A 16,617-nucleotide genomic window follows, 5' to 3' on the forward strand; every position below is an offset into this window, starting at 1 on the left:
CAGAAATATGTGATATTCTACCAAATTGCTATCAAAATGCTAGCACATATTATGTCTATGATACCAAGAACCCTTTTATTTACTCTCCATTTGATACTGTCAAGTGTATTAAGGGCCTGAGGTGCAGAAAAATTTGTAGAGTAATTCCAATTTCAAGTGTAAACATAACAAATTGGTTAGACCAACTCCCCGAAGCTATTTGAAATGAAAATCATCCAAAAGCACACAACACCTCAGAACTAAATACTGTCAAGAAAATGTAAATAAATTAAAACCCATTTAAAAAATAAAACCCATCAAGTATTAATTCAAATTCAAAACCTTTTAAAAAATTAAATCCATTTAAGAAACATAATGTTAAGATTAAATTGGATAAATTACATTTTATTCTAGATTATAAATTACATTAAACTGGATAAATCTATTATTGTAGATTAATCTATTATTGCAGATTAATCTATCTATTATTGTAAAACATTTACAAATGATAATATTAAATTTTTTTAAAATAAATCGTAAACTAAAAGCAAATTGAATAATTTAATTCCCAATGGAAGCCAAACAACATATTAAAGAATTAGGATACCTTTAAAGGTTTAGCCAATTTTCTATGAACAACAGCTGATTAAAAAAAATAAATCAAATAGATCTTTGTGTAAGATCTATGTGTAAAATCAAATAGAGAGAGGAGCACTAAAGATCTTTGCAATTTTCTTATTTGTATAATCAATTTTACACCCCAAAATTACTATATGTGAGAGAAAGATTTCAGTCAACACTATTACAATGAGCACACAACAGGTTCTAATTTCTTATTTGAAGTCCTTTGCTGTTCCAATTCTACGTGCATTGAACATATAAAGCTGATCAAGAAGGCTTATTCTTTCCAATTTTGGCTACTTGTATTTCAAGAATCTCCTTAAATATAGCTAGCTTTGAGACCTAGGATGGTTTTGAGTGGATGTTTTTTTTTTCCCTCCATTTTAGCATTGGATACTATCATGAGCTAAATTTATATTAAAGAACTGGTAGTTTTGGGTCCAAAATATAAAAATACCATATGGAGGTGGAGTGTGATCATAGAAAGGGAAAACATTTTGGAGTAAACAAACAAATCAAATTAAGTGAACAAACAAATCAAATTTTTTAAAACTGAATTTATGCACAATTTGTATACACTTTTTATATAATACACCTAATATTTTCTTAGTTGATGATTCATCTCCTTATCAGACTACATTTTCATCTCCTTATTATTATTATTATTATTATTATTATTATTATTATTATTATTATTATTATTATTATTATTATTATTATTATTATTATTATTATTACTTACAGTGCTTTTTGAAGAAAATGAGAATCAAGAATTCTTATTCTATAGTTTGTCTATAAACTGAATTCAATGCTTTTCCACGCCAATTTTCTACGCCAATTTTCTAGTGTATTTAGGACATGAAAATGTAGTCTGATAAGGGGAGGGGAAAGTGTAATCTCTATTACACCCTTTGTTACTTGTCACTAAGTAGATTGATGGTGGAAGGAAATGAAGTTTGTACAAAGTGCTTACAATCCCTCCAGATATAAATGTAGAATATACATCTTTTATCTATCTATTTGGGATGATAAAGTAGGAGATTGAAATGTAGATTTAATGAATTTGGATCCATACCTGTTATATTAGCAACCTATATATATGTTTGCATATAAAATTTACTAAAATTAAAAATCGAAGAAAAAAATAGGAGCCAAACAGGGGTAGTTAATATCAATATGCTTCAAGAATTATATAGAAGCTTAGCTTCAAGGATTACATATTGTCTTATACCAGTATAGAGAACTAATTATAGAAGTATAGTGGTCTATTGAATATTTTCTAAACTAACCGAGCAGGATGTCGAGCAGCCGAAGTGATGTCGCAGCCGGAGTGAACAACGGTAAGAGTGGTCAGAGTGATCCACAGGAGCTCTGATGAAGGCAAAAGCTGAGAGAGGAAAAAAAAAATTCAAGAAGAAGTTAATAATACTTTTCCATATATCTATAGATTGGTTTGTGCCGAAGTTAAAAAAGAAAAAAGAAGTTAGCTTATTTTATGTTTGAATTCAAGTAAAAGAAAAGAAAAGAAAAGAAAAGAAAAGAAATTCTGCTGGAAAGAAATAATATTGAGATACATTTTTGCAGCCTGTTAATATTATAGATTTGAAATCTGTTAATATCAATAATGAAGGCTGCAAAAGAAATTCAAGTTAACACCATAAGAAATCTGCTGGAAATCTGCTAAAGTCTTGATAATGAAAACAAATATTAAAAATCTAATGCATTTCATACTTCACATTCCTTCTATTTAATAGATTTGTACACCATACTTTTGCTAGAAAGGAGTTTATTGTGGTAGCAAAATTTTAAGGTCTTAATCCAGACCTTGAACTGCAAACTACATTCTATTCAATTGGAAATTTACTCACAGAACCAGCAGTATAGAAGACAGTTTTCTTACCAATCAACAAAAGAACATAAAAAAGCTCATCAAGATAGCAAACATTGAAAGTATTTAAATAACAGCACATGTAAAGTACCACCTGCCCCCCTGGCCCAAGAATGCAAGGAGTTTTGGGCACAACTGGCATTGCCAGGTGATTTTTGTAAAGTTTCCTATCAATGGTCATCCGTATAGGCAATTTTCAGACCATAAGTGTTTTGATTAATTTTTAATTTGATTCATTAAACCCAGAATTTCATCATAATGAAGTACTTAAAGTTTAATCATTTTTTTTTTTTTTTTTTTTGTAGTTGAAGTGACATACTGCTCACAAAACAACATAAGGAAGTTAGGAAGAATTAGGATTCCTTAATGTTGCTTCTAGTCCAAAAGCTATAGGAGAGGAAAGGAAAGGAAGAAATAAGCTATAAGTGGCTATCAGTTCAAGTATGAAACACATTAGCTGAGTGAACAAACTGCTAGAGGAGTTTATTATGGTGTTTGCAGATTTCATCACAGCCAAACCGTACTTCAAAAATCTGCAAACACCATAAAATCTGCAAAAATCTGCAAACCGTATAACTCAATAAGCATTCAAGATCCAATAAAATATGCACACACCATAATAACTCAAATCTGCACACACCATAATAACTCAAAAATAAAATTTGCACACACTAAAATCTGCACACGCCATAATAAAATCTACACACAATAAAATCTGCACACACGGGTAATCCAAATCCAAACCGTATAACTCAAACCATATAACTCAAAAACACAAAAACAGAGCAAGGAAGACAGATGGCAGACACAGGGTATGAGGGAGACAGAGAGTAGATACTGATATAAACACAGACAAATCATCCATATGGCGGGAACACCCATTGATCTAAACCATCCATATACACTTAGGAACTGTGTTGGGCGGGAACACCCATTGATCTAAATCTCACATACATTTTAGACAACACTTTAATAAGAACAACACTTTAATGACTACAGAATTTGATGACTACAGAATTTGTGACTTATTATATAGATAAGAACAACACTTTAATCACATATACAAACTTTGTGACTTATTATATAGATAAGAACAACACTTTAATGACTACAGAATTTGATGAGTTATTAACACTTTGATGCCTTAAACTCTGCCTTTCAATAGATAACAAACTAAAAAATAGGAAAAAAAACAGCAGCCAAAGTGATTAACACAAAATAAACAGTTGCCAATAAGCAAGATGAACTAACCCAGCCGGAGTGATGAACTAACCCAGCAGCCGATAAACTAACCCAGTGCCAAAGTGAAACAGTTTTCGATAAACTAACCCAGTGCCAAAGTGATGAACTAACCCAGCAGCCGAAGTGATGTCGAGCCGGAGTGAACAACGGTGAGAGTGGAACGGTGTAAGCTCTGATGAAGGCTGTGATGAAGACTGTGATGAAGGCTGTGATGAAGGCAAAAGCTGAGATTTTAAAAAAAATCAAGAAGAAGAACGGAGAGGAATAGAGAGATAGAGAGGGTAGGCAGAGAAATAGAGAGGGAAGGTGGGTAGACAGAGGCTGTGATGATGGGAAGACAGAGGTTAGATACTGAGAGAGAAGAGTGGAGAAACAGCCATGTTAGGCGGGAAACAAAAATGTGGAGAAACAGCTATGATCTCAGCCATTGGATAGATATTACAATTGATCTCAGCCATGGGATCAAAATGTATCTCACATACATTTGAAGACATTTTCAAAATCCCTCTTGCCTTATTATATAGATATATATATATATATATATGTAACTCAATCTATATATCTGAAGAGAAGGTGTGGTGATGAGTTTATAATAATCTCGTTAATCTGATAATTTCTGAGGACGATTTTATAATCCATTCCCAGCACACTGAGCGCCTTCTCATATATTCCATTTCTTATGAACACCTCTAATCTTAGCTGGTCTTGTATTTTTAGTTTTCATCATGGCCCCCATTGACTATTAAGAACATTCAAAGTTCTGAAACTGTAATTTTGTCTTGAGTAATACATTACCTAATAGTTTTCCATCTCTAATTTCTACTGACCTTTAGTTGTGTGTAATACTGCACCATCTACCTATTCCTCTTCCTGGTTGTGTTGTCATTTGGACTTTAGTTTGTATTTATTTCAAATTCTCATAGAACTAGCTTGTATGTTGGGTATTGCATGTGTTGTTCTTGAAATATGCTCTATTCTGCATAATTCATAAAGTTTTAGATGGTTAGTTTTTCATGTGCTTTTGTTAATGTGATTATTTATTTTGTCTCTGTATTTCTAGATCTTATTGTGTGTTGTAAATTATGTTTATATTTTAGATACACCCCGTTGCATAATTACAACCCTATTAATGAACTTCATCAACTGATGGTGTTTTCATCATGATTTGTAATTGTTGAATGTCCCTTCTATTTACTTAGATTGTTGCTCAGTGAATGTTTTTAGATGTTTGGGTTCCTAAATATAATTATCTAACACTAGATTTAGTGGATTTTAATGACTGTTGCCTCTTGGTTCTTTTTATGTAGTAGTTTCATAGCAAAGCTGACTTGTGTTTAGTTTTTTTTTTTGTTTTGTTTTGTTTTTTTTTTTTTATGTGATTGAGCATTTTGTTAAAATGCTTTTTCCTTTAACCTGATGCTGCTATGGATCAAGGATTGGATATTCAAATTGTGAACAATCTTTTGCTACACTATGTGAGACTTGGAATTTTATTTTTTATATTGATATGCAATTCATGGTTGATCTGGCTCTTTGTTTTTAAAATCAACGACCTGATGTGCTTTTAATTTTTTCCTTGGATTTGTGAAATTACATGAAGGGCATACAAGTCTTTTTCATGCCCAAGTGTATGCATATGACCTTGTCATGACCCGAATCCGCCCCTAAAAATTTAGGTCATAACCGGCTAGTAATTCGTGGATTATTGAAGGCCTCAAACGAACATACAAAATATTTATGTTAATGGGGCCATAACGGAAGCATATGATGAGAAGGAGTCTATTGGGTTGTGCCAATCATGAGCAAGATCATAGAGATAACCATGTAGCACATTAATACATTTAACAACCCAACAAAAGTACAGGAGCCAAAGGTTCAATTTTACATAGTGTTTACAACCCAAGACCATGAAAGCAAAAACAAAATAAGATCAATGTATGGTGTGAGTCAAGACAAAACTCCATCTTGGAGGTAGACTCGATTGGGTCTCAAAAAGAATAGCTCCTGAAGCTGATTCTAGGGTTGTGCTCCATGATGCGGATTATCTACAGGTGCATACATAATATTGGGTGAGCGAAACTCAATGAGTAATAATACAGTAAACAACGTAATAATTATAAGATTCTCATAATATCCATAATCGTGTAATCAAAACGACCTCGGGCCCAATTTGCACATATCAAAACGGCCTTGGGCCCAACATTTATGTATGTATGGACCCAAGAGGTGACTCGTACGGACTCTAGAGGTGACTCCCACTGTAGTACTTAGTTTCGTACAACACTTTGTTCCATACCAGAAATCAATAGGTTTTAAAAACTGAACAATTCATATTATGTCATAGCATAAATGAAACGGATAAACGAAATGACTTTGGGCCCACCATATCATATTACAAACAATTCACATTTCTTGTTTATAACTCATTTCACATTTCTTGGAAACTTGTGCATTTTGACAAAATACAATATTAGAAGATCATGTTGCACATAAATCAAAATACATTATGAAAAACATATCTTTACTATACTATTACTCACAGTGATTTCCAGAAATGGTTGACCGGTCCTCGAATCAGGACCTACAAACACAATGTGCATGACACAGCATATCGGAACATAGAATTACTCTCTTGATCAAATCTACTTCTCTTAATCTTTTCTTAACCAGATAAATCAATCCCTTGCTTTGCTCCTTAACCAATTATTTTTTTTGGTTCTAAACTCATTAGTCCTCAGTGGGTCATAATTCGTGTCTAGGAAAATAGGAAGAAACGAAAGGAAACTGGGTTAGGAGAGGAAATAGCATGAAACGGTTAGAAAAAAAAGTGAACAGTCTTCACTAATTTGAACATGTCTATTTGTATATTTAGAATTTGGATGTAAGACTACCCATTGGAAACTAGACTTCCAGGGCTTGAATTTAGGCTCAAGAATCGCTTAAAACAGAGTCCGGATGAAGAAGATATGCCTTTTTGAAGTTGGGATGAAATAGGGGTTTCGCACGTACGGCCCAAATTTGCTCGAGCGGAAACACCGGCCGCTTGAGCGCCCAAGGAGCAGAATCAAAACCTTTTTTTTCCTTCATGTTTTGCTTGTGCGGAGCCCGTGGCCGCTCGTGCGGTCTGGGCAAACTCAGACAGCTTGAAAATTCATCAAAGATTGAGTTTTCAACCCAATTTCAAGCCAAGATTTCATGTAATCTTCTTTTAAAAGATGAAATACTAACCTTACACAAGTGTAATCACAACTCAAACACATCAATCTTGCTTAGAGTTTAAAAATCAAAAGCTCATCTTTCATAATCTTAAGAGTTTCAAAACATAACCTCACAAATGCATTTGTACATGGAAGATCCTTGCATAAATCTTGTTGTATGGACAATCTAGAGTTCATTTCATACATTATTCACAAGATTGAACTCAAATCATGCAAAATCAAAACATTCAAGTCCCAATTTCTTAGTTTAGCTCAAATAAACACATAACTCAAAACCTTAACTCAAAAGGGTTTCAAATCTTCAAATCTCTATATGTTTTCAAGCAATAGATGAGTTGTATACAAGAATTCCAAGTAAATTTTCATACCTTAGCTCAAATCTAGGGTTTGCCCATTGTATCTCCACCAAATCTCTAGCTTCTCCTCTTCTCTCTCTAACTCACCCTCTAGCAAAACTTTCCCAAAAATGATGAACTCAAGAACTAGAGAGATATATATAATATAGGCTAATTAAAATATTACGAATCGTAAATTTACAAAATTTCACCGTAGACTCTAAAAATCATGCTAATCACATATATGAAGTCGGTTTTGGTTTATCGCACCTCTAAGACTTTTAATTTTCAGTTCAAAGTTCTAATTGCAACAAATTTTCCTACATTCAACAGATATAAAATCCAAAATCACATAATTCACGTACTTAACTTGCAAATTCATATTAAACACATAAACACGTGTATAATTAAGCATAATAAGGGTTGGGTAATTGTATTTTAAAATTGAGTTTTTTTATTTTTTATTTTTTTTTAAAAAAAATATTTTTACTGAATTGTTTTAATATTTTAAACAATTTTTTTTATTTTTTATATACATTTAATCTAGATATACTTAAAAAGTATAATATTTTGTGATTTTTGATTTTTTTAATTCACCAAATACAAAAAATAAAAAAAAAATTAAATATAATATCTTATTTTGTTGTATTCAATGGATTTTTTAAAAAAAAAAATTTATACAAATTTTATATTTTTTAAATATATGTAGATTAAATGATCTAATCTAGAAATAAAAATGAAAATTTTAGATTAGGAAGGGGAATGTAATTTTTCAAATGTGAGGGAGGTAATTGTATTAAACAAAAATCTAGGGTGTCAGTATAATTTACCCTTAAACAAAAATAGAACACATATTTTGGTTTGGAGCAAGCCCATTTACAAAAAAAGAAAAAAGAAAAGAAAAAAAAAAGCACATAATTTGTACATATATATCAGCCCTAGAATCTGTAGCAACAACTTATATCAGCCCGAGTCACCACCTTAGTTTAGGGCCAGCTGTTCGTTGAGTGTTATATCGGCCCAAATCCGATGGACGAGTCAAAATACGGCCTTAGTGTTCTTTAATTTTTCACCTTTTCTCAAGTTGTATCTATATCTTATTTAGTGTAATTAGAAAACTAATGCTTGTGAAATTCAGGTCTGCCATCAAACCTGCTCAGTGCATTTAACTATTTGGTGAATTTATTCTTTCAACTCCTTTGCGCAGGGAGGAACTGCTCCACTTGTTTATTTGTAAAGGATATTTAGCATAGATTGATTTATAGTTGAATTCAAGGCCCTTAATTGAGCTGGTTGACAAAAATAGGATTCTTGTAGCCGGCCCCAAGTAGTTGGGACGAGGCTTTATTTTGTTGAGTTGAGTTAGAGTTCTAGATCGATGTAGACATGAGGTTCTTTGAAATCTCATTGTGACCCATTCTTTTGAAATTGTTTGTAATTATATGGCCCCAGAATTTGACCTTTTGAATCAATGATATGACATTGTTTGTGCTGCTGATGCCTTATCTAACAATATTGTTGTGTGGACTATTTCTTGCCAAATTCAAGTTGGCGATGCGCAGTCGATTCAATATTCTGGTGAGCTTATCCTTTGAGTTCATCTCTGATGCTAACAGTTAAGTTGAAATTGATTAATTGCTTGTGATGTTTGTTTGCCTCCATGAGTAGAAGGATTGGACTATGAGTGAGGTGGACCCTACTCGTAACATGTTTGGTTAGAAAAGTTATAAGGGGATTAACACTACAATAGGAGTAGTAGTCCACCACTATGGGTGGATTAGCAAAGATGGGTGAGAGGTGGGATTGATGGTGAAAAAAAAACCATTTTGTCCCTTAGTTTCAATGATACTACAATGAAAGAAGGGTAATTATGTAATTTGATATGTTTATTCCCAATCAATTAATACCACCACACTACTACAAAAACACACTTTATTATCTTATATTTCTAATTTAATACCACTACATTATTAATCTCCTCACTCAATTTCACCGCACTCATAATTTTATCTAATCTAATCTGTCAAAATAACGTGGCTAGGAATTTTTAATCCATTGATTGATTTTTCATATATATATATATAGCCTTCGTTTGGGATGTAGGTTGGCTTTTTGACTTTTTGGCTATTTTAGCTCGGGGCTAAAAAGCCTCGTTTGGGATGTGTTTTTTGGTTTTTTTTGACTTTTATGAGAGAAAAAATTAAATAATTATGATTTAGATGTAACATTTTATCTTGTTGACTTTTTAATCTATTTTATCTTTTTGTGATTAAAATAATTCTGACCCAACCCAAACCTTCGTGCCAACCAATGCAATGTCTTGTGTGGTCACTACTTTCTACAAAATAGCAGAATGAGAATGACATCAAGGGACTCAAAAACATTCTATGAATATGTTGATATTCTGCTGGTTAGGTTTGGCGCTTAGTGAGAGAGGGGTAGCGTTAAATACAGTTATCCGCTATCTAATACACTTACTAAGAGAGGGGTAGTGTTAAATACAATTCTTTGCTATCTAATGCTGGAGTCCAGATCCTCTACCGTGTTTTCCTGCGGCGCTTCCCTACCATGGTCCAAATGACGTCGTTTTGACGTTTCCCCCCCTCCCCATTTTTGTTGAGAGCTAAGCCATACACCACAACAACGGTGATGAAGCGAGGCAACGGAGAATCAAAAAAAAAATCTGTTGAAAGTAAGAAAAAGACCATTGAAGCTGTTGAGTGATGATTTACTTGTTGGGTTTCCCTTGTTTTCTTCTCCCTAAGCTCTCAAACATCTCTAAATTCTGGTTTATTTGTGTGAATTTTAAAGCTTCGTTCTTCCCTTTTCAAAACATTGTTTCAATCAACAATCTCTTTGGTTCCAGCGAAGCTTGATCGCCACTGCGAGACACAGCGACAAACTGATCTATAAATTATAGATCTGTGAGACAAACCGATCTGAGAGACGGCGTCGATGCAAGTGGAGCTCAGATATTGGAGATTTGACGCGGCGGAGATCTTGAAGCGGCTGTGAATCAAACGACCCCCATTTACTCTATTGTTCTATTCCCTTCTTCTTCTCAATATCCTATATATATAGACTCTGTTGAATCTTCTAGCTCCATTTGGGACAACAGAGCTCTTCACTGAATCTATGATTTTATATATATATATATATATACATATGTAAACATACGTGTGTGTATATATATAGATGATTGGGTTTGAAGGGTTTGTTTGTTTTGTTGAGAAAACTGAAAGGAAATGAGTTCAGGCTTTTACACTTAGTCAAAATGAGTTCAGGCCTTTTCAAATGAGGGAAGAAAATAGGGGCAAAAGGAAATGAGAGAGGAAAATAAAAAACACCAAAACGACGTCATTTTGGACCATGGTAGGGAACCCCTGCAGGAAAACACGGCAGAGGATCCGGACTCTCTAATGCTGTGCAAAGCTCTCTCACATTACAAGGTAGTTTTTTTTCTTTCCTGAGCCATATTCTCGTTCTCTATATAGGTTTGTTTTTTTGTTTTTCTATTTTGTCTGGTAGTACCTTACCGAGTCTACGACATCTAATTTTGTAATTGGTTTGATTAAATATATCAAACTACAAAGACAAATCCCAACAGGCAATTTATGAGGTGTAATTTTTAGAAGAAAAAAATATATATATATAAGGGGTATCTTGGTGCTAAAAATAATTAGGGTAAATTAGACTTACCGTTTGAAGAAAATACAGTTAGTGATTGGAATTAAGATAGATATTGTATAAATATTTATCATCTTTTTTTATTTATTTATATGACTAACAAATTACTGATAAAAAAAAAAACACTTAACTATTATGTGTCTAAGGATATTTAGCGTAATTATGTCAAAAATATTAAACTAACTGTATTTTTTTTTAAACATCATAGGAAGTGAGTGTAATTTTGCCCAAACTAAAATCAGAAAATTGCAAATCAAGTGGGGTTTTAAAAAATAATTACATGCTATTGGAAAAGTTTATAATTTTAATAATTAAAATTTGAAAATTTTATCATTAATATGTAATTCTTTTCGCCACCATCCACTGATGGGCTATTTCCCCAACTAAAATTATGTACGTAAAACATAGACATAGCTCATAATAGAAACATTGAGATTACTTCATTAAAAATTTAAGAATAATTACTAGTAGATCCTATTGAGCGAGCTTATTTACTCATAAGTCACGATTAATTAATTGATTAATTAATTTATTTATCCCTTGTTTTGATAATATAAAATTTTAAGACTTTTTAGATGCATTTTATTTTTGAAGAGTAATTATTTGGTATTGATAATCACACTATTAAATTTATTAAAATGATAAATAATTGGGATATCTTGGCTTTGGCTTTTGTTAATTAGTTTTGATTTATTTTTAATTTATTTGAATTAGTTTGCTTTTGTTTTTTTGATTAATCTTTATTCTAAGCAAATTGTTTCGTTCTCTATTGAAATTCTAGTAATTGGAATTTGGATGTAGCAACATAATCCCATAAGTATGGTTTGAGATGCAAGCGTACTATGGATTTTTTTTTGTTTTATACTTTTCCTAGCCGACAAGGGTAATTTGTTAGCGTAGTGCTTTTGGAGAAATTTGTAACAATCCCAACCCATGATTAGCGCTAACCCATGATTAATTATGCTTAATAAGTAATTAAGACGAAATTCTGAATTAAATTGCATGTGTGTGTTGCATTATTTGTGTCTATATCTGTTGTCGTAGGAAGATCTGTTTATGTTTATGCTTTGTTCTGTGAATCGAAGGCCTTACCGGCATCTGTTTCAGAAATTGACTTGACTTATGTGTTAATTGGGATTTTTAGAATTTTTTGGTAGGTTTAATTGAAATTCGATTTGGAATGATTTAAACAGATTAAATTGAAGCCCATGTGTTTAACATTAATTACTTATCTTTAGGTAAGCCTACATAAGGCACCTTTTTGGCCTCCACTCATCCATTTTTCTACTCCATTCAACACATATTCTTGAGCTCACACACACATAAACGTGAGAGAAGGTGAAGCTAAGGAATTGAGATCAAACTTGAGGGAGAGAAGGCCATTGCTTGGATTCAAGGAATTGCTCAAGATTTTGCTTAAGTAAAGCTCAATTGAGTAGCCTAGGTAAGAGCCCAGCTTTTCAATCTTGAAATTAAGCCATTTAGTATTTGAATACTAACGAAATAGGTGAATTCATAAGGGTTTTGAGCTAGAATTTAAGGAAGCTAAGTCAATTCATGCATGCATGTCCATGTCATGGAGTTTGAAGTTGTTTTCATGAGAATTCTCACATGCATGTTCATTTCTTCACAAATTGAGCATGATTTCAAAGAATTCTTTCATGCATGTGTTCATCTCACTTATATTTTGGGAATTCGCCATGTTTTCTATCAATTTGCCAAATTCGATCATGTTTTGAAGTGAGTGAGTACAAGAGAGTTCATGCATGTTATGTTCTTGAATATTCATAAAGTTTAAGTTGAAATTTTGTACAATTGGCATGTCATTGGGCCATGATTTCTTGAAATGATTCTTAAAACATGTTGTTTTTTGAGTTTCTATGAGTTTCCTAAAGTTTTGGCCGCAAAATGTTGAGTTTTGAAGTGTTTGGTTTGAGTTTGAAGCTTTGAGATCAAATCTAGAATTTCCAGAATTTGCATCCACGCTCGAGCGTAGGAGTTCACGCTCGAGCGTGAAATGCATGTATCCAGAAGTTCATATGTTTTGCAGCATGCTCGAGCGACATAAGTCACGCTCGAGCGAGGGTCTGAGTCTCGCACTCGAGCGTGGATTGAGCGTCCGTCGAGCGTGAAAAAACAAGCAACTAGTACTTTTTCCAAAGTTTACAGTCCACTCGAGCGAGGAAAGCCACGCTCGAGCGTGGACCCTGTTTTCAGCAAGTTTTGGAAAATGTTTTCAAATGCATTTTTGTATCCTCATTCCATCCTAGGCATTCTTAGGCCATGATTAAGACTACAAAATGAGGTTAAAGGCTAGAAACTCGCTCAGAACAATAAGGTAAATTATGTACAATTCGAACGTGTGTTTCAGGTGCGTGTTTGTTATGTGTTCATGTAGGTCACGTGCCGTAGACCATCCGATTAGTCTGCTCTGTCTATGTGCACTCGAAGCCAACAGTGAGTAATAACTTAGTAAAGTTATATTCAACTTTATTTATTTTCTGTATGATGAATTAAGATCTATTTTCTGAAATGATATGTTCTGTACAATGAATGATTGTCGACTTTCTGACAACGTATTCGCGGCATCCTTAGCATCATGTGATACCTATTAGCTGTTACCCAGTATCGGAGGTTCTATTATGGAACTTTATATGTCTGCACTCTGTTACCCGTACCGGAGGCTCCATTAGGGGGCTCAGCATGTTTATTCTCTATTACTCGGATCCGGAGGTTCCTTAATGGAACTGGTAATTCATAACCACCATATGTTTTGCATCTGTTTTGTTAGTGCTAATGGATGTACCATGTATGATTAAACATGAATTATGATTTCTGTATGTCATCTGAACAAGAATACGAATACGAATCTGAATTATGATTTTTGAATCTGTATGGACTTCATTCATTAAAATCCTTTACTCCGTTATTATTCATTGGGCTTCCGCTCACTATTTATATTATGTATGTAGGTGAGCAAGCACATGACCAGGCCCAGAGTTGACGGCCTATGTTCTAGTTTTTGTCAGCCAACCTTTGCGCCTCTCGAGGAGGTTCTGGATGAAGTCAAGTTTTGTGGTTGTTTTTTTGTAATCATATTAGACTATATTTGTGTGTTAAGTTGTGGGCAAGATTTTTGGCATGTACGCCTAAGTGTGATATGTAAATATTATACCTTTTGACTTCACTCGTAAGTTTATAAAATTTTTAAGCTATTATGTCCCATATATGTCATAACAGCTCATTGGACCTTGTATATTTTGTATATTTGCTTCCGCAGCCCCTAACTATATGTTAATCTGTCAAGAGGCCTTTGGTAATCCAAGGATTATTGGCCGGTTACGATGCTAAAACCATAGGGGCGGGTTTGGGTCGTGACAAAATTGTTGCACATAGAATTGATTTGGGTTGAGTAGCTTCTTCAACAAGGTGCAAACATTTGTTGACATTGGGAATTTGAAGATGTGGCATTGATCATTCACGAGTGTGGTATGGAGAAAAGATAGTGAAATTAATATCCTTATTTACTGATCTTTGATGTTGACAAGTTGCCAATGTTTGTGGATCATTTGTTTATATTTGAAAGTGATTTTATTTGACCAAATCTCTGGTGCTTGGAGCTTGTTTGGAAGAGTGTGGACTAGCTCATAACTTGTTTGTGTGTGGGGTTTTTTAATACAGTGTTTCTTATGATTAAGGACTATTTTGGAAAGATGGTTAAAAGCTGCTTTTTGTGAGAGAGGGAAGTGGGTTATAATCTGGGAAGTGGATTATAACCCACTTCCCAAAAGGCCCCTAAGTCATTCTAATATGCTGAATAATCCAGTAGTTTTCAACAATTCCTTTCATTAAAGTTGTATTTTTCTAGCAGACTTTGTTACATATTCTTGACTAGTGGGGCAGTTGTAGGACTAATGCATGAGTATTGAATCAGGGGAATTGGAGCTTGATAATCAGTGAGTAATATGTTGTAGTCAAAGTTTCTTCTTGGTAGTTTCTTTCTGCAACTGATGTCTCCAATGACCAGATTAGTTTTTAGTTGTTTGACTTTGGAACCAAATAAGACATGGTCTCCTGGTGGCATCATGTTCTCATTTTCTATTGGAAAAATATGATGTGTTCCAGAAGGAAAAAGTACAACAAAAGAGTAGGGGACTTCTTGAAGAAAGAGGATAGTTTGTCAAGGGGAAAATAATAGTGATACAAAAAGATTGGTGGGGGTGGGAGAGAAACAAATATTGAAGTTATTGTGATGTTTGATAGTAACATTTATGTCATGAAAGATAAAAGAATGGCGTCTGGAGAAGATTATTTTAATTGTTCTGAAAAATGTAATAGATATGCTAGGATTTGCGCATGAACAGTAATCTTGCTGTAATAAATTAATTATGATGGAAATTTCCACCTTACAATTTTTGTGGTATTGTGTTTTAGGGCAAATGGATTGTAAGGTTGTTGTAATTAATTGCAACCCATTTTTCTTTATTTTTCTGTAGGTGAATATCATTGCCCAATATTGAACAAATTTTTTACTGAATTTACACACATTGTTATTGTAAGGACTACAAGAAATATTTTCTGCTACGTGGTTTGTTTGCTTATTTATTGATCATCAATGCTAGTGGTCTTTCCTCCTAAGTTCTTTATGTGTAATTTCTATGTAAGTGATCTACACCTCTTCCATTTACCTTTGTTTCATAGGCAATCAAAGAATTAAACATCAAAACCAAGAATTGGGAGCTTCTCACTGATGAAACATTCACTAGAGAAGATCTTATAACAATTCAGGTAATTAGTAGCTTTGGCATGTGGTCTTCTAGTTGGCTGCTATGTTACATGAACTCTTCTAATTTTGTGAAGTACTCATGTTGGACACTTGACAATTGGAAAGGGTATGAGATATGTGTTTGATATACTTAGTTGTACATGTTGGACATCCACCGATTCCACCCAACAAGTATATATAAATAGTTGAATTTACTATATAACTTTGCATAAGATTTCAATTTAATACATGAACTGCTCTATTTTAATTTATAAACATTATTTTGTCCTTAAAATTAGTATTTAAGAAATTTAGCCATGTGCTGTTGTCTTTGGATATATTAATCCAACACTTAGACACATATTGACACTCGACACCTGTTTTCGAGTCCATGTAACATACTTGGTTGTGTTGAATACTTGTACTTCACTTTTCACTACGAATTTTCATGACGCTATCCTTGAATTTTTGGGTGTGCTCTGCAGAATCCTAATGCACTTGATAGGAGGGTGGGTTCTCGTGGATTTTGATCATGTAAAAAATAATTTGAAACTCGATGATGAAGGTGAGTCTTTTTCTTTTATTAGTTATAAAACCATATTTTCTTTTTATTCTTTTCTTTTTATTTTTAAAATCTCCTCTCATGATCATATTTTTTGGTTTCTTTGTGCTAGAATTGATGAAAATGAGCTCAGATCCAACCTATAACATAAATGTTTCTGGGGATATCAAATAGATGCTGAAGGAGCTTGGAACTGAGATAGGAAAAGAAATTGCATTGTGTAACAAGCCCGCGGGGGACCTCGCTACAGCTCGGACTCGACTTTCGTAGTCATGGTTCTAAGTCTGAACCAAAGAGTCCAAATCTGGCAAATCGTTTTT

At 33.4% G+C, this 16,617-nt stretch overlaps 1 protein-coding gene and 1 non-coding gene across 11 annotated transcripts in view; both read left to right on the top strand.

The window, feature by feature from the left end:
• LOC114262470 (peptidyl-prolyl cis-trans isomerase CYP65-like) overlaps window positions 1-16,617 on the top strand; it is a 49,030-nt gene that overhangs the window by 26,142 nt on the left and 6,271 nt on the right. For 4 of the 10 annotated variants that reach the window (XR_014334374.1, XR_014334386.1, XR_014334392.1 and 1 more), the window contains exons 2-4: window positions 13,943-14,023; window positions 15,672-15,758; window positions 16,410-16,511. Coding sequence is in view for 3 of the 10 variants with exons in the window: in XM_082876990.1 (XP_082733116.1) it covers window positions 10,607-10,732; window positions 13,943-14,023; window positions 15,672-15,758; window positions 16,221-16,265 (339 nt within the window). In the remaining 7 variants the exon portion in view is untranslated. Of the gene's footprint in view, window positions 1-9,471; window positions 10,733-13,942; window positions 15,526-15,671; window positions 15,759-16,220; window positions 16,301-16,409; window positions 16,512-16,617 lie in introns of those variants that run through there. The other 6 variants (XR_014334418.1, XM_082876990.1, XR_014334424.1 and 3 more) reach the window with 6 other exon arrangements.
• Window positions 4,305-4,385, top strand: LOC114312225 (small nucleolar RNA U30). Its single transcript, XR_003646778.2, has one exon. It is a non-coding gene; the product is annotated as a small nucleolar RNA U30 (small nucleolar RNA).

Source organism: Camellia sinensis, chromosome 1 (assembly GCF_055761805.1).
Source record: "Camellia sinensis isolate YWXY chromosome 1, ASM5576180v1, whole genome shotgun sequence".
Lineage (NCBI taxonomy): Eukaryota > Viridiplantae > Streptophyta > Magnoliopsida > Ericales > Theaceae > Camellia > Camellia sinensis.